Source organism: Gobio gobio, assembly GCF_949357685.1.
Source record: "Gobio gobio genome assembly, chromosome: 9".
Classification (NCBI taxonomy): domain Eukaryota; kingdom Metazoa; phylum Chordata; class Actinopteri; order Cypriniformes; family Gobionidae; genus Gobio; species Gobio gobio.
The window spans coordinates 38317544-38344160 of NC_137115.1; the positions used below are offsets into that span (position 1 = coordinate 38317544).

The 26617-nt window shown below is 37.2% G+C and overlaps 1 protein-coding gene across 3 annotated transcripts in view; it reads left to right on the forward strand.

Annotated features, from left to right (window-relative positions):
• tbxas1 (thromboxane A synthase 1 (platelet)) overlaps positions 1 to 26617 on the forward strand; it is a 97250-nt gene that overhangs the window by 26085 nt on the left and 44548 nt on the right. For all 3 annotated transcript variants that reach the window (XM_079825527.1, XM_079825526.1, XM_079825528.1), the window contains 4 exons: positions 7226 to 7319; positions 16869 to 16921; positions 20269 to 20365; positions 22587 to 22703. In XM_079825527.1, coding sequence (XP_079681653.1) covers positions 7226 to 7319; positions 16869 to 16921; positions 20269 to 20365; positions 22587 to 22703 — 361 coding nt within the window. The remainder of the gene's footprint in view (positions 1 to 7225; positions 7320 to 16868; positions 16922 to 20268; positions 20366 to 22586; positions 22704 to 26617) is intronic.

The window sequence follows — 26617 nt, forward strand, 5'->3', positions numbered from 1 at the left end:
TTTAATCTGGAACTTGCATACTTAAACCCACCTTAAACCTACCCTTACCCCTGAAACCCACTCAAAACCTACCCTTACGCCTAAAAACCCTTTCATTTGGAAACCTACATAGAACAAATCAGGTTTCCGGGGTGGAACAGGGATGGGGAGTCACAAGGTGACATATTTGACACGGGCATGGCTTCGGATGTCACACCTGGATGTGGGTGGGAATGGATGTCCACCACAGGATGCAGCGAACCCTATTCTTGTAAAGGTTTGGAATGATTATTATAATTATTCATTGTAACAAGATTTTCATTATTTGGGTCAACTATCATTTTAAATGCACAGTAGCAAAAACTGGAAAATGTACAACGGGTAATATAAAACTAATTTCTTTTGGTGCCATAAACTTTTACTAACAATTATAGGCAGACTTGAGTGAGGGTCACAAAAGTGTATATCAGAATGGTAGAATTATAAATAAAAAAACTAGTTAACTTCCTACCTAGTCAGCATTTAAAATAACATCATAAATGTGCTCCCAACATGAAGTCAACATTATAGCTGTCCCCCATTTTGAAGGTTGCTCCCTCCGGAGGTCATACATCACAAGCTTTGCTCATTTCAGAAAAGTAACCGAATACATTCCTTGTGAGGCATAAATTACTGTTCTTTCTTTCTCTGGAATGTAATGGTTACGTTTTTTAAACAAGAGCCTCAATGATGTATGCGGAGAGAGCCGGCGACACAGCATACAGTATGTCTACGAATGCATTGCATAAAAAAGTCCCATAATGCAACATTGACAATTATATCCAAGATAGCGAATAAATCAAGAAATATGCTCTTTTTTTCAATACTGAAAAGTTGGATTCACAATTATATTATTTGTGTGTACTATGTGTTTGTTCTTATTAGAGTATTGTGTTAGCCTAGCAACATGCTAATGCCAAACTCCTATCAGAATCTTCTAAATGTTGCTCTCTTTTTTGTGTGAATGACCTGCTGTTAATGTTAGAGCTTTTGAGCTTCAGTTTTGGTTTAGATGCTGTCTTTGAACTTATCTGCCTTCACAATATGGAAATATGCTACATTCGGCTTTATATGTGTCTGCTTTGACACACTTCAGTAAACACCTGCTCTATGGAGAAACAAATTAATTTTGATGTTCCCTAAAGAGATTTTTGATTGAACTTCAGCAAAACTGGAACAAACTGTTGACAATGTTCCAAACTGCATGTTTTGAAGGACAAATCAACTTTGGTCCTGTTTTGCTGGAAGACTTTCCCACAACTATCAGGGATAAACCTGACCTCACCCTGTTGAGCACTGTGGATGTCTTTCTCATTAGTTCTGTGTTCACTTAACCAATAATGAGGTGAAATACTGGGGGATGTTTGTCTGGCAACTGGCGGTGAATACATTTGTGCTGAAGTGAGAAATGATTTTGAATTTGGACATGGACAGATTGGTCCGGGGATTCATCGTCTTTCAGCACCGGACAAGCGTGTTAGGAAGGATGCGACGTGCTTCTGTGTAATTAAGAGCGTGTCATAAAATGAGTTATCATTCCAGCTTTTTTTTACAGCACATGTTAAGACCCGCTCTCTAATCTGACAATTAATATGGTAATGAACTCCTGCCGAGCTGGAGATTATGGAAGAGATGGATGTCAGAATCTTGTGGTTACAGTACTTTTTTTTTTTTTTTTACGAAGATGATGGCAGTTACTTTTCGCAACAGTGCGGAAGTCAGAGTCGGATATTTCCAGCCAAACGTAATTAGGAAAAAAAAACATACAAGAGTGTTTATTCAACTATGAACACTTTTGGCACTGGGACTTTTAGACTATACATACACTCTACACTAGATAAAAATATCAGAGGACATACCTCAGAACAAATGTCAGGGTTTTTTATTCTGATCTGTCATGAAAGTAATTTTGGAAATACATTAAAAAAAAATTTGGAATAGTGGTTGCTCAATGTAAATATATATATTTACATATATTTAAATTGAAGGTGTGCTGTGGTATCTGGCACCAATATGTTAGCAGCAGATCTTTTTAGTCCTGTAAGTTGCGAGGTGGAGCCTCCATGGATCAGACTTGTTTGTTCAGCACATCCCACAGATGCTCGATTAAATTGACATTTATATATATATATATATATATATACAGTGAGGAAAATAAGTATTTGAACACCCTGCTATTTTGCAAGTTCTTCTCCCGCTTAAAAATCATGGAAGGGTCTGAAATTGTCATCGTAGGTGCATGTGCACTGTGAGAGACATAATCTAAAAAGAAATCCAGAAATCACAATGTATGATTTTTTAACTATTTATTTGTATGATACAGCTGCAAATAAGTATTTGAACACCTGAGAAGATCAATGTTAATATTTGGTACAGTAGCCTTTGTTAGCAATTACAGAGGTCAAACGTTTCCTGTAGTTTTTCACCAGGTTTGCACACACTGCAGGAGGGATTTTGGCCCACTCCTCCACACAGATCTTCTCTAGATCAGTCAGGTTTCTGGCCTGTCGCTGAGAAACACGGAGTTTGAGCTCCCTCCAAAGATTCTCTATTGGGTTTAGGTCTGGAGACTGGCTAGGCCACACCAGAACCTTGATATGCTTCTTACAGAGCCACTCCTTGGTTATCCTGGCTGTGTGCTTCGGGTCATTGTCATGTTGGAAGACCCAGCCTCGACCCATCTTCAATGCTCTAACTGAGGGATGGAGGTTTTTCCCCAAAATCTCGCAATACATGGCCCCGGTCATCCTCTCCTTAATACAGTGCAGTCGCCCTGTCCCATGTGCAGAAAAACACCCCCAAAGCACGATGCTACCACCCCCATGCTTCACAGTAGGGATGGTGTTCTTGGGATGGTACTCATCATTCTTCTTCCTCCAAACACGTTTAGTGGAATTATGACCAAAAAGTTATATTTTGGTCTCATCTGACCACATGACTTTCTCCCATGGCTCCTCTGGATCATCCAAATGGTCATTGGCAAACTCAAGACGGGCCTGGACATGTGCTGGTTTAAGTTGGGGAACCTTCCGTGCCATGCATGATTTCAAACCATGACGTCTTAGTGTATTACCAACAGTAACCTTGGAAATGGTGGTCCCAGCTCTTTTCAGGTCATTGACCAGCTCCTCCCGTGTAGTTCTGGGCTGATTTCTCACCTTTCTTAGGATCATTGAGACCTCACGAGGTGAGATCTTGCATGGAGCCCCAGTCCGAGGGAGATTGACAGTCATGTTTAGTAGGTGTGTGCATTGGGACTGCCCTCACAATTCGATTCGATTACGATTCACCAGGTAACGATTCGATTCAATTCGATTCTACGATGCATTGCGATGCATCAAAATTCTACTGCACACAACAAGGCAAATTTTGAATCAGTCATGAGGCAATACAAGCAGTCAGATATTGAACAACAGATTTTATTGGCTGCTATTTGTGTATTATCACTCTCCTGTATCTTTGACATAAATGTCATTAAATAAAATGTAATTGAATGGTACAGGGTATTGGATATGGCATTTTCAAACCTGAAAAAGAAAACATAAATCACTGCTTTCAGTGCTTTGAATGAGAAATGTTTCTCTTCTCTGCTTTAGAACCATTTGAAATTAAATAGAGCAATAATAACAGCCAACTTTTTCCAGCAGTGTACATAAGTGTTTTAATTAATCAGTAATCTCCCTCCGCCTCAGCCATCTTGATTGTTGTTGTTGTTATGACCCCGGAAGTAATTGAAACTTCACAACTTTATTGTCCAACTCAAGGCCAGAAAATAAACGATGACATAATCGATTATGGCACTTAGCCTCATCGATGCTGAATCGTGCATGCCCCACATTGCGATGCATTGCCGAATCGATTATTGTTGACACCACTAATGTTTAGCTTCTTCCGTTTTCTAATGATTGCTCCAACAGTGGACTTTTTTTCACCAAGCTGCTTGGCAATTTCCCCGTAGCCCTTTCCAGCCTTGTGGAGGGGTACAATTTTGTCTCTAGTGTCTTTGGACAGCTCGTTGGTCTTGGCCATGTTAGTAGTTGGATTCTTACTGATTGTATGGGGTGGACAGGTGTCTTTATGCAGCTAACGACCTCAAACAGGTGCATCTAATTTAGGATAATAAATGTAGTGGAGGTGGACATTTTAAAGGCAGACTAACAGGTCTTTGAGGGTCAGAATTCTAGCTGATAGACAGGTGTTCAAATACTTATTTGCAGATGTATCATACAAATAAATAGTTAAAAAATCATACATTGTGATTTCTGGATTTTTTTTTTTTAGATTATGTCTCTCACAGTGGACATGCACCTACGATGAAGTGGCAGAACTTGCAAAATAGCTGGGTGTTCAAATACTTATTTTCCTCACTGTATATATATATATATATATATATATATATATATATATATATATATATATATATATATATATATATATATATATATATATTATATATATTTATATTTTCACTATTGTTGCATTGGTAACCAACTTTTAAAAAGTTATTGTGCCAAAAGTTGTTGGTTGTGATGGAATTAATGCCACCAATGAACGACTGTCAGATTTGTGTAAAACAAATTTTCATAGAATAAATATTAAAATGGCTCTTTAAGTCAAATTTTTTTATAATTACTTTATTTTTTATTTTTTTCATGGTTTAAAATGGAAGGTATGGGACAAAGACAAAGACAAAGGTTGAACCAATAAAATCTATACATAAAAAGACATTTGATTAATACCCAAAAAAGCCATGGTAAACCGTTTAATATGACCTTCATATAACAAAAAGTTAGTAGTTTAAATAGAAATCAACTCCTGGGAAATTAAAGTGACTGTAGTTGAAGAAAATATGTTTCTTAACTTGCAAATGGTTTTAGGTGCACCAGCATTAACGATTATTTGCATATATTTGAATACTCTGTTCTCTTTCTATGGCGGGCTATTAAGACATTTGTTTAACTTCTAGGGGACAAAAATGCACTCTTTGAGAGAGAATAACGTCTCGTCATCTCCCACGGCTCACTTCAAAGTTAAAAGTGGTCCAAGTGCTGGTGTGTCAGCAGATGCAATCCTCATGCATAATGCAGGTCCCCTTTTCCATACTCTGAGGAAATGCAGCACTTGCCAGTGCTCTCCGATACAGCTTGTGTCATCATGCTTTTGCACAAACCGTCACTTACACCCTGTCTACAAGAAGCACAGGGTTGTCTTCTAAGGTCCCGGCTCATATGACAAAAAAAGCCCTCTAAGGTATTTCCTTACTCATTGGGCACAGGTAAAGAGGATACGTGTACATAAACGTTTTGTCCCGGGACCCAAGACCCAAAAATGTAAACCTAGAATGTTCCCGTTATCAACAAAGTTGTCTAGTTCATGTATTATGCTTGCAGCTTCAATGACACTTGTAGTAACTGAGAGATTTCACTGTAAATATTGAAATTATACAATTTTAATTTGACATTTTATATAAGATTTTAAAGATGTATAGATTCAAATTATTATATATAAATTACATTATTGTTATTAAATTATTTGACACTGCAGTACTATTTAAATGTAATGTGTGTAATTTTTTGGAATGTAGTAAAGCATAAAAATATAATAATGTTTGCAGATATTTAGGAATCATGCTAAGTTCACATTATGAACTTCTCCGAAAAACAATTCTACAGCCAGTTATTCTACTTTTAAATGTGTGTTCTGTGTCGGAATGTCGGGGGGGGGAATTTTTTTTTTGTTTTGGTCTGTTTGATTCCGCCCACTGCCAAATTACCTAATAGTATTTCGATACCCATGATGGTAGTTTACAGGATTAGTTTCGAGTTGACAAAACCTAACCAATCAATTCAGGCTTTGTTGGTCCCATGATGCTGATCATCAGCTTTCTCTGTCAACTCAGGCTTTGATCCTGAGTTTAGGAGTTTAGCTGTGGCATCAGTAATGTACAGCCAATCACATGCTTTGGATCAGTGAAACTGAGATTCACTTCTCTCTTCTGCAGAATATTACGATAGAAAAATAATAAGAATTTAAACAAATTTACACAGCAAGAAGAAAAGCTGTCTATGAAAGAGGACAACTTTAAGAAAATTCTTATGAAGTTAGTTTAGTTTATATATAGAAAGAATTGAACATTTAAGCTCACATGTAGTCATTTTTATAGCTTTATTTATTGATTTTAAAGCTTTTTTTGTATGACCTTTTATATAGGCCATTTATATTTATTTTAACAAAGTGCCTATTAAGGATTGATTAATTAGAATGATACATGTGTAATTGTTTAAGGGTATAATAATTACATAAATGATATCTAAATCCTTCAAAATTATTATTATAAATAAGCATTGTTAAAAGGCAGACACTTTTAAAAACCATTTGCTATGTAGTGACCTTTTAATTAGGAATAGAAACAGGGGGAGTGACTTTATTGCATCAGAGGTGTTACCCTGTGCTCACAGCTGATTGGTCCAATTTTGGTTTGAGATCTCTACAACATAACCTGCCCCTGAGCAGGTTAGCAGTGGAGCATAAGTTACTATGCAGATGAACACTGCTAAAAACCAAACCACTTTAATGGTCCCTAAAATCCCAAGATTGCACAAATTAAGCTTAAACATATCTGTCTAGCCAGCTAAACCGGCTTCATGGTATAGGCCCTGGCAACCAGTTGGTAAACCCAGTGTTTTGCAGCCATGGAAGCCAACAAACAAACTGGGTCAGAGATCGCAGATTCTACCCGACCTAAAAAGCCTTGGCATCCATCTGAAAAGCTCTATGACCAGAGGCATATTAAAACATGGATAAATCAACTAATCAACTTTCGTCAGGCTTGTTCCTGTTGTGCCCTCAATCTGGCAACCCGCATGAGCATTGGGCACTTGGAACTCTCTCCAATATTTTGAATTTGGACTGCAGTACACATTTCAACCACAATATTACATACTGCACCTTTAAAATGACCCCGCACAATAATGTACAATTTTAGCTTTAAATCTTGATGATAAAAAATATCCATGGACCTCACCTACCCATATGTTTGCAATTTTGAAGCATAATTTTCCTTTTCCTTCTAATTATTATTATTTTATTTTTTTATCCTCTTATTGCATTTACATTCTCTCTGTGTGGCTTTCTAATGAAGTAAAATCATGCAAACTGACCTCAAACTGTACAGCGGTTTACACTGAATGTCTTTTTCTTTTAATAGGTATTCCATCTCCCCTTTCTCCACCCTGGAACGGTGTGGAATCAAGCACCCAAAACCCATGCCGTTTTTTGGGAACCTCATGATGTTTCGAAACGTAAGGCCTTTTGTTTATTTCATAATGAATTACAAAACTCATCCACACACTTTCTCACTCGTGCACACACCTTGTACCGCCCTCCCAAAGCTGGAAAAATGATATTTCTCTCAGTGAGCCTCACTTCATTAGATGTGTTCATTAAAGGTGACTCACCGCTAATGACATCTAATGCCATGTGATTTCCAAACAGATTACCCTCTCTGCTGAATGATGTACTTTTATGACGATAATATAAAAGATGGACGGGGAGAGTGGGTGGGTTTAATATTGAAAAATTAATACTTTTAATTCCTCCTGTAAGTTTAATTTCAGTCCCAGGCTGAAATGTACCAAATCAACAGCTACCTTGAGGATACTCATTTCCGTCTGTCTGTAGTTTAATGATAATGATTTGACGTGTATCATTAGAAATAAAGGCTAAAATGTCGATGCTGTAGGGCTGTTCGATTCCACTGAGAGGTTTAAAGCGAGATTCATTTGTGAACATGAACTGCCTGGATTCATCCAACAACCAATAAGGATGAATTTCATAAAAAGAACATATCCAGCACTTATTTCACCCTAAAGAACAAGAGAACAAGAGAAAACGAGGCTTATTTTTGGACCATTATATGACGAGGGAGACATATCAAAGATGAATACCACATTCTGAAATTCATGTTCATTTTTCTATTCAACAGAATCCAATCGTTAATTTGTAATTTTAAATAAAAACCCTTTCTGATATTATACTATATTGTAGGACAGTAACAGTATTTTTTGTACTTTAAAAAGCAATGAACAACAATGACCTAAATGAGAATTTGTTGGAAACATTACTATTTTTAAAGTTCTTTAAAGAAGTCTCTTATGCTTATCAAGGCTGCATTTATTTGATTAGAAATAAAGAAAAAACATTACAATTGTGAAATATTATTACAATTTAAAATAATGGGCATTTATTTTAATAAACTTTAAAATATAATTTATTTCTGTGATGCAAAGCTGAATTTTCATCAAATTTTCATCAGCAATTATTCAGTGTCACATGATCCTTCAGAAATCATTCTAATATGCTGATTTGATACTTGTTATTTGTTATTATCAATGTTGGAAACAGTTTTGCTGCTTAATATTTTTGGAACCTGTGATACTGTTTTAAGGATTCAATGATGAATAAAAAGTTAAAAAGAACAGCATTTTTTCAAAATAGAAATCTGTTCTAACAATATAAATCTTTACTTTCACTTTTTATCAATTTAACACATCCTTGCTAAATAAAAGTATGCATTTCTTTTAAAACAAGATATATATATTTTTAATGGTAGTGTATATTGTTACAAAATATTTATTTATTGATAATAAATCAGCATATTAGAATGATTTCTGAAGGATCATGTGACACTGAAGACCGGAGTAATGGCTGATGATTTTTTTTTTTTAAATAAATTATATTTTAAAGTATATTGATATTGAAATAGAAAACTATTATTTTAAATTGTAGTAATATCTATTTTAATTTTTTTGCTGTGATTTTGCTGTTTTTTTTTGCTGTGAACTGCTCCATTGGGCTGTGATTATGGGTGTGTTTCAACCGAACCAGGAAAGACCTAACTTTGATAGACCTACAACCAATCAGAGCAACGCAGCGACACATAGTTGTCAACAGAACTCAACTGCACGCACACTGGAATAAGTAGAAGAAGATGAGTGTAAACAATCTTTGCCGGTGTTGTAAAAAGAATTTAAGGATTTCTACTTATTCCAGCCTGCGTGCAGTTGAGTTCTTTTGACAACTATGCGTCGCTCCGTTGCTCTGATTGGTTGTAGGTCTATCCAATTGAGGTCTTTCCTGGTTCGGTTCAAACACGCCCCATAATCACAGCTCAATGGAGCAGTATCAGACTCATATTCTGACAAGAATTGAGTATGGTGACGTCAGGATACCACAACGGATCAAGTCCAGAACGAATTTCCCAAACTCAAATGTTTTTTTTCTTTTCTTTAGATTTTTGGAGCACACTGGCATATTTTAAACAAAGCTTTGATTCTAACTCTTATGCTGTTCTGGTGCTGAAGAGATTTTCAGATCAATGTGTTACTGTCAGACAGCGATGGTTGACCGGACAGCATGTCGTTCACAACACTCATTTCATTATGTCTTTCTATCACCCGCATATGACAGGGCTCCCTCTTCCTTCTCTCCCCCTCCGTCTGCCTGTCTGTTTCCCTTTATCCGTCCGTTTCATCTCAATTCACCTCTTCCTTGTTGTGATTAAATGCTATTAGATGAAAGTGAGAAAGACGAAAATGAATATGCATGCATGCATAATTACTGCGTGTCTAGATGAAGCTCCCCAGGTGAACTAAAGTTATGTGTGTGGGTTTTGTATGCTGTTGTGCACCCTTTGTCTGTGCGTATTAGTGTGTGTGTAGACTTGTGCACACGTCAGCAGACTGAGTCTCACAAACAGTGGTCTCCGGAGCATTGCTCCAGCAGAATCCTCTGACCCACTTCTACAGGCCAACCTCTCAGCTAAATCCTGTAGGTCTGTGTGTGTGACTAGATGCACATTTTGTGTTACTAGCACTAGAGACACAGTCGCAATCCCTCTCAAGAGGCAGGTGACTGCATTTCAAGTTAGAAATTCAGCAAAAGAGGAAAGGAGGAAAGGGGAGATGTTGAAAGAGAGAAAGGAGAAGGAAATAAAGGCATAGCCTAGCTTAGTCAGTATTTGGGATTGATGACTTTGAGTTTCTAGATGGGAAAAAGAAAAAACTGTTTAACTTTACACCCAGTAGTCAGTTCAGTTTCTAGTACTTGAACGCATTATGACTGGTCAGTGGGCCAAATGGGAGACTAATGGATGGGTAACAGTCAGTTTAACTCTAATTTATGAGTAATGCATGCATAATGTTTTTGAAAGAAGTCTGTATGCTCACCATGGCTGCATTTATATGATCAAAAATTCAGTAATATTTTGAAATACTGTAGTATTACAATTTAAAATAACTGTTTTCTATTTTAATTGTATTTATTCCTATGATGGAATTTTCAGCATCATTACTCCAGTCTTCTTCAGTGTCACATGATCCTTCAGAAATCATTCTAATATGCCGATTTGGGCTCAATATACACTTATTAGCCCATTGCTATTTTTGTGGAAATATTTTTTCAGAATTCTTTGATGAATAGAAGGTTCAAAAGAACATAATCTATTTGTAATATAAATCTATTACAAAAATATACATGTTTTTACCGTCAGTTTTAATCAATTTAATGTGTCCTTGTTAAATAAAAGTAATAATTTCTTTAAAAAAAAGTCTAACTTTTGAACAGTACTGTATAGTGGCACATAAGACCCTGAAGCTACAGTCTTGAGATAAGGAGATGCGAGGCAGAAAGTAAAGAGATGAAACGATAATGATATATTTGGAATGATTTGAAGGATAAAAGAAAGAGAGAAGCTAGGTGTGGGGGAGGATCATGGGTAACAGGAAGTGATGTACAGAGATGAGCAGTGCCTGGGATACAAGGGCAGATTGAGACACATTTAGAGACTAGACGACAGAGTCTCTCGGAACCCACAGCAGCACATTATCATGACACACTCCATTACCAAATACAACACTCACAGACATGAGATTTGGTCCATTTAAGATCCTAAACAACCTAGATGCAGTTCCAACCCCCCCTCTCTCGCTAGCACACACATGCACTTACTTGCTTTCTCTTTATCCATAGGGGACCTATTTGGAAAACAGGATTTGTCTTGGTATTTTGAAATAAAAGAACTGCAGTATTGTACTGAATGTAGACATATATTTACTTAAGCTGCCTCCCTAGTGTCAAGTCTTACTGAAGCTAAGATACAAAAACAGGTAATTGTTGAAGGTTATAAACTTATTAACAGAAGACCGTTGTGGTTTGTGGTCATAGATTTATGCTTATGCTCACCAAGGTTGCATTTATTTGATCAAAATATAGTAATATTTGAAAACTGTTTTCTATTGTAATGTTTTAAAATGTAATGGCAAAGCTAAATTTCCAGCTTCAATACTCCAGTCTTCAGTGTCACATGATCCTTTAGAAATCATTCTACCGGTAATATGCTGATTAGCTGCTCAAGAAATGTTTCTTCTGAATGGAAAGCTACTTGAATCTTTTGTAACGTCATAAATGTCTTTTAATGTCACTTTTGACAATGCATACTTGCTGAATAGTTTTAATTTAATAAAACTTTTGAATGGGAGTATACATATCAACACCCATTCAGTATTTAGCAAATTGGCGAGTTGGCAATGCAGAGAGGTTTGCACAATAGAGGTCATTTTTATAGAAGTAGATGTAAAGAAAAACAGTATGTAAAGAAAAACAGCCTGTTTAAAGGTGCAATAAGCGATTTCTGAGAAAAGCTAGCTGTTGATATTTGAAATCACCAAAACAAACACACCCCTACCCAAAAGGATCACATCCCTACACTCTAAAAAAAAAGGCTCGTAATCATAGGGGAACCTTTTTTAGTGCTATATAGCACCAATTTTGGTGCTTCAGTGGTTCTTCACCGGTTCTTCAGAGGTGCTATATAGCACCTTAGTCAAAGAACCGGTGAAAAACCTCTGAAGAACCGCTGAAGAACCTCTGAAGAACCTCTGAAGAACCGCTGAAGAACCACTGAAGCACCAAAATTGGTGCTATATAGCACTAAAAAAGGTTCCCCTATGATTACGAGCCAAGAACCATTTTTGGTGCAATATAGAACCTTTTTTTTTTAGAGTGTATCTTGATAGCTCCATTCCCAAAATCACAAACTCGCTATGCAGCACAGGCACGTCCCCCCTCATGAGTGTATACGTCACCTACTATTGATTAGCTACAAGTATGTTTTGGTGCTCAGTCCAATCAACTTTCTACTTTCCGTGTTTCCATTACAGATTTGCGCAAAACTTTTGCGATATTTTCTAAATGTCGATAAAAAACGATTGGGAAATGACGGCGTTTCCATTAACCGATGTTATGCGATTGAAACGTAATTTTTTTCCTCTCGGGATAAGTAATTCCAAAAATTATGCCAATGGATGTTGGTAGGTTTATGTATATCCCAACCACTGCACTAGCCATTATTTTTAATCATAAGAGAGGTAGGTGTGTCATCCAAGCATTAATGGCAAGGAAAGCCCCTTATACTTGGGAGCGGCCATGTATGAGGTGTTTCTGGGTGTTTCTCCCCATCTGCTTCAAGGTCTTGATAAATTGTGGCATTTCTTTGTTGTTTAGAATCCAGTATTCCCGTAATTCTTTTGTCTTTTAGGAGTTTAATAAAGAACTCGGTCTCGTCTTCTGTCCAAACATACCGCGTCATCTTTAAAGAATCATCAACTTTTACGTACGCCTGGTAAATAAAAAACTGTTTCCATTGCAGTTGTGCGAAATATTCCTTTTTCGAATTGCCTGAAAAACCACCTCATGCGAGCGTACAAACTTTTTTGTGATTATATGGGAGAATTTTTAGCAAAATTTACGTAATTTTACATTCGCAATTTCAATTTGTGCATTTTGAAGGGTAATGGAAAAACGGCTAGTGTTTCTCATTCTAAAGGTTAGAGAGAGAGAGAGGAAAAATGCTTACTAAAAACTAAGGGCCAGATATACTAACAGCTTGCGCCAGAGCAAATCCTCTTTTGGCATTTAAAAAACTACTGTCAGGATTTTACTAAAGACACGCAGTGAAAAATTTGGGCTGAAAAGCCGTGGGCAGTGTTATTTTTGCGGCTGACCTTGTTGAATATGCATTTGTAGGAGTTTCCTTTCAGACGCAAAATTTATGGGAGGAGAGTATTCAAATGAATCATGCAAGGTGATTTACTAAGGTTTAAGCTCGTCAATTTACTGGTGCTTGCGCCATTTATTTACCGTCCAAAAAAAGCATGTTTTAAACCAGACGTAAAACTAGTAGATTGCGTTGGTCATTATGGAAATGATCCAAGTCTATGTTCTTTAATGTGCATCAGTAGATCACGCGCAGAACTTTCCACTCCCAACGGTGCTTTTTTTGAATTGCGATCTCACTCTAATTTTCCCTGTCTAGTAAATCTGGCCCTATATGATGTCTGATTCAATTTGTACACAAAACTGGTAAGCACTTGCAAAAATTGCAAGATCCAATAAGATTGCATAATTTATAAGCAAGAGTCTGCGTGAAAAGGTTTCTCAGATCTTGGAGCTGATTTGCTACATTTAGTGCTTTTGGGGAAGAAATAATTACTGGATTTGACAAGTTTGCCAGATTCATGGCATTGAATCATTGGAAGACATGTAGAGTTTTGTCTGAGGCACATAGTAAGTAGATATTTGGCCAGAATTTTAGAGTATGCTTTGTTTTTTGAGTAATATCTTCAAATAAATTACTTTTACTTTCCGACAGACAAATGTTCAAAGCCTACATCAATTAATCTAATCTCATTTGCAGAGACTACAGATTTTTACTTTCTCAGTATTGCCCCATTATATATTGGAATCATCTATTTCAGATTTACTCGCTTGCAAATGTGGACCACGACTCACAAAAAATGATATTATGAAAGTTAGTATGGTGCCATTGCACACATATGCAATGCATTGACTTTTGATAAATGGCCACAAAAAAATTGTTTTCTACAGAAAAAGTCAAAGTCTTACAGGTTTGGAACAATGTGAGGATAAGTAAATTATGACAGAATTTATTTTTGGGTGACCTATCCCTTTAAATGTTCGCTTCAGGTAGAATAGAATAGAATAGAATATGGCAACTTTAATTGCCTTTCTTTCATGGGTCTAGCCTTAAAAGGGCATATCCCCACACCTTCCTTGACATTCTCTCGAGCACATACTGAACACCTCCCTGCATGACTCTGAGTGACATGAGAGATTATTACCGTCTGAGACAAAGAGAAGCAGCGCGGTTCAGACCTGCACAGAGGTCAAGGTCATATGTGTGCTAGAAAACAACTGAAAGTGGCTAATCTTTTTAAGAGAATTCCAATAGGATCGCTGACTGTCCTCTTCAGTCAGGCCAGGCGATATTGATCGTATCCATCCGAGTTGAATCCCCAATGAAGCTAAAGGCAAGGGTGGCTCATTTGTTTGAATTGAGCCTCCGGTCTCCTGTTTAACTTCACTACGGCACTGCCAGATGCACGCGCAGCCTCTTCCGTATGACAGAACAGTAATAAAAGGCTGAAGGAGAGGACATCAGGACATAAGGGCACACCCCACTGCTTAATGCTCACTGAGGAACACACGCACACACATACGTCTCTGCCTAATGCCCACCTGGGAAACTGCAGGAATGGTGGGATGAAGAAGAGAGGGCAGGCGGTTTGGTGCCAGCACTGTCGACTCCTTCATTAGTAGAGACAGCAGAGCCACCGGCTGCCATGCATACCAAACTAGTGTTCTTTGTGTGTGTGTGTGTGTGTGTGTGTGTGTGTGTGTGTGTGTGTGTGTGTGTGTGTGTGTGTGTGTGTGTGTGTGTGTGTGTGTGTGTGTGTGTGTGTGTGTGTGTGTGTGTGTGTGTGTGTGTGTGTGTGTGTGTGTGTGTGTGTGTGTGTGTGTGTGTGTGTGTGTGTGTGTGTGTGTGTGTGTGTGTGTGTGTGTGAGTGAGCAGTCAGTTCTTAATGTTCATTGTTTGCTTTGTTGTGTAACTTCTTAACCATATCCCACCAGCATCTATAAACACAGTGCAATCTCAGCAGCCTTGTGTGCAAAGTTTAATGTGTTCTTCCATTCTGAATGGGGATATAATAATATTCCTGTTTTTGTGTTATGGTTATGGATGTTTCAGGATAATATTCTCAGTAGACCTCAATAAACCTTCAGAGAGCCCATAAAGCTGAGGAGAGCTATGCACTGTCAGTGTCTGCTCTGTACTGACCCCTACTGGTAGATAAGTGCAGTCGCTCAGTGGTGCCGGACCTCCTACAGTAATCACCTACAGCAGGGGTGTCCAAACCGGCTCCTGGAGCGCCACTGTCCTGCAGAGTTTAGCTTGCCTCAACACATCTGTCTGAGAGTTTAGTATACCTAGTAAGACCGTGATTATCTGGTTACGGTGTGTTTAATTAAAGTTGGAACTGAACTCGGTATCCCTTCAGGAGCAGGATTGAACACCTCTAACCTACAGAATAACATCATTAAGAGCCATAGTGACAAATCTCTATTGTGCAGGGAAGTCTTTGGTTGCATCTGCAAACGCATACTTCCTAGTTGGCGAAAAACAGCATGCGACAAAAGAATGTCTGAATTCACAGTACTAGGCAAAAAGAGATTCTGTAGTGTGTATCCGATGGACACTTTACTATCCCACGAGCCCATGGGAGAGGATTTGTGAATGGCGGTGAAGTGATGTAACTAACGCTGGTAGGTCACGTGATAATGACAGCATGGTGAATGTCTGTCCAGAATACGTTCATACTGCACACATTCATACTATATAGAACATACTTTTTTAGCAGTCGTGGAGTAATACTTATTCAAAATAAGTGCCTACTCAAAAGAGTATGCCGTTTCAGATGCAGCCCGTCTTAAGGTGATGATAGACGGGGCAACTTTTTGAGCAATGTTGCTGTCAACGGGCAACCAGGTGAGACAGAGGGCCCACGACCAATCTAAACCATCCAGATAGAAATTTGTTGCTCAATGGGAAAGGGCCCAAGCCTAAAGGGCTTTAGACAGACAGTGGTATACAAGAAAAGATAGAGCTGAAATAATATTTTTTAACTACATGATGACAAAGCTGTGCAAATGCTTGTGAATATGCTAATTTGGAGAAAAAGCCCACCTAATGAGAACAAAAAGTCTCTCTTACTCACTTTATTAGCATGTGTTATTGCACAATATTTGTAAAGCATCAATTTAAAAGCTGACAAGAAAAAAAAAATACCTGTATCAAAAATTACGTTATATAGCAATATACAATAAAAAATACAGTAAAATAACAGTAATAGTTTATGTATATTGTTATTATTTAAAGCACACTAAAAAAACTAAAACTTTTTTATGAACTCTGGATGATGGCAAATTTGTACAATTAATTCTGAATATGCTAATCTTGGAGAAACAGTTATTCTCAGATCTCGCATCTCTCTCTCTCTCTCTCTCTCTCTCTCTCACTTACTCTTTCTGCAAAAATGATTTGTTGCAGAATTTTCTAGAATAAAAAAACAATAAAATGGAATTAAAAATGGATTTTAGAAATTGGAAATTATAAAAATAAAAATGCTACAGTGAAAAAATAAAATAATTTAATGAAAAATAAATCTGAAAATTCTCTGATGCAGCATCGTTTGACCTGCCACTCAGTTATCACCCCCCCCCCCCCCCCCCATATAAGAGACCACAGAAATGTGGAGCATTTTCAACCACGATATTTTTGAATTGTGTGGCAATGTTGTTAATTTTGATGGTTGTAGATGATGTGAGAATCTTTGACAGTCTAAAATAAAATCAAACCACAAGTGTGACTTGAATATTCATATGTTCTCTAATATGTTTTCATACTGATATGTGGATTTTCTGCTCTTTCTCAGGGTTTCTTTAAGGCACAAACTGACCTCATAAACAAGTATGGACGGATTTGTGGGTAAGTCTCCCTGGATTTTACTCCTCCTGTTATTAAGGCGTCTATCAAGTGAATAAATATAAATGAAAACTGATTGAATTGATGTTGTTTCTTGATGTCTGAGAGAAACCATTTTTTTTTTAATCTGGGAAAGCTTTTGTCGAGGGCATTAATAAACGCAAATATGTGAAACCTATTTGTTTTGCCTAGTGAAACATGAATGACTTCTCATTAACCACTGTGTAATAGAAATGAATTTCTGATTATATTTCTGATGAAAAGTGCCCTACATGATTGCTCTAGTCATTTCCACATTTATAGAATTACTTTAACACAAAAGCGCTTGCATAACACCCATCACACATGAAGCCCCTGTTAGCAGTCCTGTCATTCATATTCAGACAGCATGAGCCACTCACAGAGTGTCCAGTGTCCTCTAATTTAGTCCATTGCTAGCCAGACATTGTGTTTTAATATGCCTGCTTCTGAGAGGCCGACTTCTCCTCTGGGAGATCAAAGCAGCGAGTGCCACTGGGCTTCCTGTGTTTAATATGAGCAGAATGGAAGGGAAGAGAATCAGAATGACGCTGGTTTTGTCTGCTTGTGTGTGTGTGTGTGTTCATTGGGATCTGGGAGTTCTGGATTGGGTGTTGGGACCGGAAAAGGGGATCTGATTCGGAGTCGTGTGGATATATGTCAGGAGACATTACGACATCTTTCAGTTAGAGTAATCCAAGAGGCTGAGCTTCTCACCAAAATCAAAGGGCTTTGAAATATATATCAGTGCTCTGCATGCTCCTTAAAACCCTTGTCGGTTCCCGAAGTACAAGACATCAGTCATCGAAGTTCAGATGTTTCGGCGCATTGCAGGAGTGCTCGGTTTAAAATGTGGGGAACTTTTTTTTTTTTTTTTTTTTTTGGTCTACCCAAAAATATCCTTCAGATATGGTTTGAGGACATCTTGAAATGGCTTCTAACCAAAATCCATGAGCGAGATCTCAAATAGTGAAAGAAAGTGCATAGTGGTCAACTGATATGGGCTTTCTAATGGTCGCCAGGTAAAGAGCAGATTGTTTGACGGGATATATTATAGAGTGTAATGCCGTGACTTTCAGATGTTTTTAGTTGTGAATTAAGCGTCTTAAGACTTTGATGAAACCGCAAATCCTCGAGTCTACAAATAACTATCAAGATACTTTATTAAAAATAGTCATCTACACTATATTATTATGGAAGCCTGTTTCTGTCACAGTTTAGGGGGAAAACACAGTAAAAACAAGTTAGAGTTACTTTCTTATAATTGTGTGACATCTCATTAGAATTCCCACTTACTTATATCATATAATGTTGATAAACTTTACTATGACTTAACATTAACCCATAATTATGATTAGATTTTTTTTACAAAAATATTTTCTCATTATAATGAGAAACTTTCTTATATTAATGGCTTAGTATCTCGTAATAATGAAATACTTTTTTTAATAATGACTTGGTATCTCATATTGAGAGAATTTCTCATAATAATGATAAACTTTATCATAATGAGTTAATATTAAGTCATAATACAATTTTCTAAATATTTTAACATCTTGTAAAGAGAAACTTTTGACTTAGTATCTCGTAATAATTAGACGCTTTATTATAATGTCTTGTTTTTTCATATTAATGAGACACTCATAATAATTACAATTTTCACATAATAACTTAATTCATCATAAAAATTTGAAACTTTCTTGCTATATGAAAGTCTTAACGAGAATTTTTCATTGCTACGAGATGTGAAGTCATTACAAGAATGTTTGTCATTATGTTGGGTTTTTTTTTCAAAATAAGGTTCAAATAGTTAACATTAGTTAAATCATTAGGTTTCATGAACTAACAATGTATGACAATTTTCTACACCATACCTTGTCTAGCATAAATAATGCTCATTTGTAAATGTAGTGCATTGTTAATTGTGTAGTTAATACACAATCTAATGGCGATGGCTATAATGTTAAAATGCATTCTGTAAAATAATAAATCAATAATAATAAAAAGATGAATAAATCAAGTCACCTCTATTTATATAGTACTTTATACGATACAGATTTTTTCAATACAGTCGCAAACTATCAAAATATTGATTCAGTGATGAAAACAGAATTCAATTCAGCTGTAATGCAGCTCAAAAAAAAGATAATAGTAAACCTTCATAGAAATCAGTTCAGTGTTGATCCAGTTTGGTTCAATAACTGTGTAAAATTCATCAATTAGGGAATTAGTTCAGTTCATCTATAAAGCAGCTCTGGAGAAATCAGCTCAGTTCTTTAAATCCTATTGTAAAGTGTTATCGAGTGTTATTTTTACTGGAAAACAATGATCTTTTTCTTGTAACATTTCGGTCTATCTTGCATATATTAGTCTGTGTTGCACGTGAGAGACGTTTTCACACAGCTCTTCGGTTTGCGAACAGACCGCCGGCGCAGATGCATAGATAAACCAAAACATACTAATGAGATCAGTGTTTTATAGGTCACTTAGCTGCAAGCTTAATTAAACTCATCCTGCTCCTAGAGCCACGTGGACCGCCAATGTCAGCTTCATTAGCAGAAGATGATATGAAGAGCCTATATGCGCTCTGCTCTGAGTTTTACGCACCAAACTGACACCGCACATAAAAGGAGAGTACAGTAAATGATAAGAGTGATCTGCCTCTGCTGCGTTTGCCTCCAGCGGAGTCCCAGCTGAGCTTAAATGTGCTTTACAGCCACTGGACACGGTAAGGAACCTAAGCGTATCCTTCTGCTGGAAAAAAGGAAGCTTCTAAAAAGCTTGTATGAACGAGATTAATGACTTCAGATATTTGCCTAAAAGCTTTCATATTCAATTATTTGTGTGTTTAATTATGTACTATAGTTTCTGCTATTTCCTGTGAAATTAGTTCTCAGACAGAATATGACAGGTAGTTGCATTTTGGAGGAAGGTGGTATCTCATGCTGGCACACGCAAGGGCACACACAGGCTCACAATCCTCCATTTCACAGTGTTGATGGTACAACCTCGCCACATCTCAGCAGTGAAAGCTGCCATGCGTGACTACAAAAAAAGGAACTACCCAGCAGCCTCATCAAATTTCTCTTTACTGAGCTGACCTTGACACACACACACACACACACACACACATGATGTGTGTCTGTGCTCCGTCAGTGATATGACAGGGAAGATGTCTGCGGGGTCTACAGCCACAGATGTGCTACTTTATCTGTGTATGAGTGTGTGCATTCATCCTTTGTTCTTTTGCCTCCTGCCATTCCCCTGAAATTTGACTGGTGTGCTGTTATTTATTCATCTCATCTTGTTTGTTTGCTGTATGTGTGTGTCAGTTATTATATAGCCCGGCGGCCTATAGTGATCATAGCAGACCCGGATATGCTGAGACAGGTGATGGTGAAAGAATTCAATAAGTTCCCCAACAGAATGGTGAGTGACATTACATTTACACTCTAATATATCACAAACACGCGCACTCAGCAAATCATCTCAAGTTGTATAATTAGGCCTGTATCTACACTGCAAAAAATGAGTACTTAATGAGTTTTTAATTGGTATCTCATGGCTTTCTTTTCAGTAAAAAATATCGAAAAATCCTTAAACACACGTGTACTTCAGAAGCAACATTGCATAAGATATTGAGACTTGTTTTCATAGATTGTTGTTATTGTTAACTAAACTAATCATTTTCATCTAAATAAAGCCTACTGTACATAAAATATAAATAGATTAAAAACGTAAACTTAACCAAATGAAAATTTGAAATGTTTCCCTGGCACCTGTATGGATGGATGGATGGAAAATGTAAAAATAAGAGCTAATTCAAAATATTAATACATACTACAATAGTATATAAAATAACACTGATATAATTGTATTTTGGAAGATTTTTGTTTACTTGTTCTTTTAATTTAAATGTAACAAGTGGGGAAACACTCGTTTTAAAGAGATATTGTCTTAATATCTTACACTCTAAAAAAATGCTGGGTTAAAAATAAACCAGGTTGGGTTGAAAATGGACTAACCCAGCAATTTGGTTGTTTTAACCCAGCATTTGGGTTGTTTTAACTGTTTGTTTTTTTTTGCTGGGTTAGTCCATTTACAACCGAACTTGGGTTATTTTTAACGCAGCATTTTTTTAGAGTGTATGCAGTGTTACTTCTATACATTGCAAGGATATTTTAATGGGTAAATAAGACATGAATACTCTACTCTAATTTTGCAAGTTTGGTTCATACATACATTCTGAAATGGGCATTTTGTAACGCAACAAATGTGTTTGAATTTTTTTTTTAAATATGATTTTCATTTCTAAACTTATTTATGCATTATTTATGCATTATTTATGCAGCGATTTACATCTTCATTTGTATAAATTCCAAAATTAATTTGGAAAATTTAGATAACTTCACAAAATCATCCATTACTATTTACAACGGACTTGTTTCCCAACAAGTTTCACATCAACTCATCATGTATCGTTTAGAAGTCAAGTTTTCTACTTGTAAATAAGACCTCACTTTATCATTATTGTGCTCAGAACTCATTATACAATATTTTCGGTTCCACTTGAAGGCCTCATTAGTGGCAATGACACCACCAATTCCTGAGGGATATCATCACACCCCAGCAATTGTTTGTCCACAACATGATCATTTATAATCACAGATACACATAGCATCTCCCATAAATTATAAAATCAAGTCAATGACAGGGTCGGTTTGATGTATTACTTGCACTTTTTCCTGTAGTCGATGGGATTTACTGTATGTAGGTGTGAATTTTATGTGTATGAATCAATGCTGAACTCTAAGGTATTGCCAAAAAGGCTTCAGAGCTTTGAACTCAGTCAGTCCAGGGAGGCCAAAAACTAATGATCACATGACTTATGTATCAAAGCTGAGTCAAAGGTCATGAGATGGCCTTGCTGCTGGAGCTGAGCCTGCTGGGTAAACGATTATAGCAGGGCCAGATCAATACTGAGGCCGGGTGCACCACTGGGGCTTATCAACTACCTCTTGGCCTGTTTGTGTGCATGGATGTGTGTGTACAAATGTACAACGTAAAGCTCATCTACGTCCAACAGTGGGAGAAAACTCATAAAGTAGATTGCTATGGCACCAAAAAACAAATAAATATGTGTTGGCAGCCTCCAAACACACACATGAACAAACAAACTCAAGGTCGGCCCAGTACAAAGCTTTGCCACCTGGCCTTAGTTACAGAACTACCTTTCAGGCTAACAGCCTATACATAAAGCCAACTCAGTGTTCAACAGTAGTTTTAATGAATCCGAGACTTTTGTAGCATTGCCTAGATGAAGCCATGTAGAGCCTTTTATAAACACTTTTTGACACTTTAGAGTCTGAGAAAGGCCTTTACACTTTTCTGTGGTCTGTGCATTAAGCCTGAAATGTCCGCAAGTATGGAAATATAGATGCGAACACTCGTGTCCTATTGTGTAGTGGATATCTAAGGTACATTCTTGCATTTCATAGTTATAGCCTAACACAATACTGGATGCATTCATAGGTAAATGACTGCTGTTAATGTTGGAATGTTTTAGGCTTAGTCCTAATGTAGTCCTTATATAAACATGTGCTTTTGAGACATTTGAAGTGTACAAACATCAGCTGTGTTCTCGAAACAGAAAACCAGGGGCATCACTAAACCCATGAGTGACAGTCTGATCATGCTGAAGGACGAACAATGGAAACGAGTGCGCAGCGTCCTCACACCGACCTTCAGTGCTGCCAAGATGAAAGAGGTGAGCTTTGCTCTCTTACACTCTAAAAAGTAATTCAGGGGACCTGTTACTACAACTTAAATAAACTCATGGTTGCAAGTTAAAAATTCTAATTTATTGTTTTAATTAAATCTTTTAAAGGGTTAGTTCACCCAAAAATGAAAATTCTGTCATTAATTACTTACCCTCATGCCGTTCGACACCCGTAAGACCTCCGTTCATCTTCGGAACACAAATGAAGATATTTTAGTTGAAATCTGATGGCTCTGAAAGGCCTCCATTGGCACAATGCACGGTTCACTTTCAAGACCCTTAAAAGGTACTAAAGACGTCGTTACAAAGTCCATCTCACTACAGTGGTTCTAAAATAACTTTATAAATCGGCGAGAATAGTTTTTGTACGCAAAAAAACCCTAAATAACGACTTATATAGTGATGACGATTTCAAAACAAGGCATCATGAAGCTTCGAAGCGTTATGAATCAGTGAGTTGAATCATGATTTGGATCGCGTGTCAAACCGCCAAACTGCTGAAATTTGGCGATCCAAACTGCTGATTCGATTCACTGATTCATAACGCTTCAAAGCTTCATGATGCCTTGTTTTGAAATCGTCATCACTATATAAGTTGTTATTTAGGGTTTTTTTGCGCACAAAAACTATTCTCGCCGATTCATAAAGTTATTTTAGAACCACTGTAGTGAGATGGACTTTGTAACGACGTCTTTAGTACCTTTTAAGGGTCTTGAGAGTGAACCGTGCATTGTGCCAATGGAGGCCTTAGAGAGCCATCAGATTTCAACTAAAATATCTTCATTTGTGTTCCGAAGATGAACGGAGGTCTTACGGGTGTCGAACGACATGAGGGTAAGTAATTAATGACAGAATTTTCATTTTTGGGTGAACTAACCCTTTAAGTTGCAAACATTATTTTGTAGAGTTCTGTTGACGTAATAATGCTGATCATTACATCAACTAAAATTTCTGCATTAATTGGCTTTTTCTATTTTAGGTTGTAGTAACTTAAAGGAACATGCCGACTTTTTGGGACTTTAGCTTATTCACCATTATTACGCAGCGCCTGAAAATAGGCTAACTTCCGTCAACATGACTAACGTAACAACCTGCTTGCACAGAGAGACTATTTCAGGTGCTGCGTAATATCATTGCGACGCTTCACCCATGGTACGGCAGCAAAGTTAATGGATTATTACGCAGGAATGAGAGTATAGTTCCTAGCCATATCAGTCTAGAAAATCGCAACTTTTCATTTTCCGTCGGTCTTAGTGCACGATGTAACTATACACATCACAACATGTAAATAGGAAAATGTTGGCGTTATTTTGTCACTTATTGAGCAGTAGGCTAGCTGAAGCCGTTTACCTCCAGTCTTTGTGCTAAGCTAGGCTAGCGGCGGGTGCGTCAGACAGAGTTCTGGCATGCACGGAGATGAGAATGATATGTATGGACTTATCTAACTCTGGGGGATACGGTGAATAAGCTAAAGTCCCAAAAAGTCGGCGTGTTCCTTTAATGAAATTGTCTTTAACTTCGGAAATTAGACAGTGGATTTCTAGTTCCCAGCATGCTTTGCATAGGACTGGATAAGGAGAATAAATGTTGAAATGAAGTGTTAATTGATATGTTTTTAATGAAGGGAAAGACCTGATAGTGTTTAATGCTGTTATGTTTGACATTTAAACGAGTTTCTATAATGTTGAAGTTTTTGTGGCTACCATTGTGCTGTAGAGTAGATACGTGAAGGTAAATACTACATTGACAAGCTATGACCTCGCTAATGCCAGTGACAAGTAATATCTTACGTGTTCATTAAATAAGATGCATGTAAGTTATGCAGGATGTGCTATGATAGCTGTTGATTTGAACTGAAATAGATAAGATTAATTGGTTCCAGGGCTACAACTCTGGTAGTTGGAGCAACTTAATTTTTTTTGAGCAACTTAAAAATGTGTGTTTATGCTACAAATTATGTTCCTCTAACTCATAACTGCAAACTGTTGCATTTTGTTTTGTTGTTGAGCCAACACATTCTTTTTTAGAGTGTACCTAAACAAACATTAATGCTGTTCGAAAAAGCAATTGTTCTTATTATGCAATCACATTTTATGGCTTTGAGTTGATAAATCAAGGGCAGCTCTGTTGGAGCAGGCTGGAACAAAATCTTGGACCTGTAGAGGATCTCATATTTCCATAACAGCCATTAAAATAGTTTTGAAAAGTTGCATAAGATTTCAATTATTGTCATTAAGATGTGCAGATAAGTTCACAAAATCAAACATAAACGTCTGTTTGTAGGTAGTTTTTCAGTTTGCATGGCATTGGGAGTGAGCTCTGAAATATGTCTGTAGTATCGACATGTTCCTGGATCCTAACTAGATGATAATTGAATGTTGTTCAGCTCTTTACCCATTTTTAAAATCTAATGATTGATATGTTGATCAAGGAACATGTTGAAAAATCTGAGTAAACCTACTAAATTGAGCTTGAGCATCAGAACTGAACCACGGAGCAATGGAAGAAGTTGGCCTGGTCTGATGAAAGCAAAAATGGTTCAGGAATGGTTTAAGGAGCACAAGTTTGAGGTTTTGACATGGCCTTCAAATCAATCTAGCACTTGCTGAACAAACAAGTCCGATCTGTGGAGGTCCCACCTTGCAACTTATAGGACTTGATGCCAGATACCACAGCACACCTTCACAATATTAGGAAGGTGGACATAATGTTATGCCTGATCTGTGTATATCGTCTGTGGAAGGTGTAGGACCTTAAAATGTTTGTCTAATCATTGCATTTGGTCCAAATGGAATTATACAATGTCGTGACAACATACTGTATGTATTTCCATACCTCTGCGCAGACATCACGTCATCTGAGCATTTCATGCTTTGCAGAGTTAGACATCAGTCACCAAGCATCGTAACCGAAACAGTTCCTCAAAAAAACAACGAGCTTATACTGCGTTCATGCCATAACTACTGTAATTTAAGAGATGGAAACCCGTGATGTTATCCTCAGAGCGGTTTGTGTCTCGAATTTATGCGTTTCAATGGCAACACTATCAACACCGAAATGAATCTGCAGCAGTCAGGTCTTACAGGTCAGCATCAGTGCTCTTTAAGTTATGTTCATTATTATTGTAACGTTATGTTTTTTAGTCATGAGGTAGTTTAACGCCGTCTCTCGTGGCGCTTTTGTTTGGTCCCTGCTGTACTTGTTCATGTGTTTTGAAGGAGGCGTGGCTTTGGAGACGTTCTGGGAAGGTGGGATCTCATGCTTTCAAAGCTAGCTCGCTATTGCTAGCCTCTCCGAAAATTGCCTTTCCTACCTTTTAAAGGGGATGGTTTCAAAAATGAAAATTACCCATGATTTACTCACCCTCAAGCCATCCTAGGTGGATATATGGATATTTTTCTTTCACAAACCCATTGATCCCCTTCAGAAGGCCTTTATTAACCCCCCAGAGCCGTGTGGAGTACTTTTATAATGGATGGAAGCACTTTTTTGGTCTTCAAATTTTGGGCTGTCATTCACTGCCATTATATAGCTTGGATTAGCCAGGACATTTTTTAATATAACTCAGATTGTATTCGTCTAAAAGAAGAATGTCATACACCTAGGATGGCTTGAGGGTGAGTAAATTATGGGATAATTTTAATTTTTGGGTGAACTATCCCTTTAACAACCTTTTTCTCTTTTCCTGTTCTGTGTCACTGGAGATTTGTTGTTGATGGAGACCGTATCAGGCTGCTTTCACAATGTGTAATTTTGTTGGAGCCTATTTGCACAATGTGTTGTCATTACCTTTTTGAGCATTTTGGTGCGCAGCCACGAACATTGGACATGATATCGGTTTTCCCACAGTGAGAGATAAGAACCGAGAGCTAAGAGAGTCTGACATTCATCTTTTTTGTATC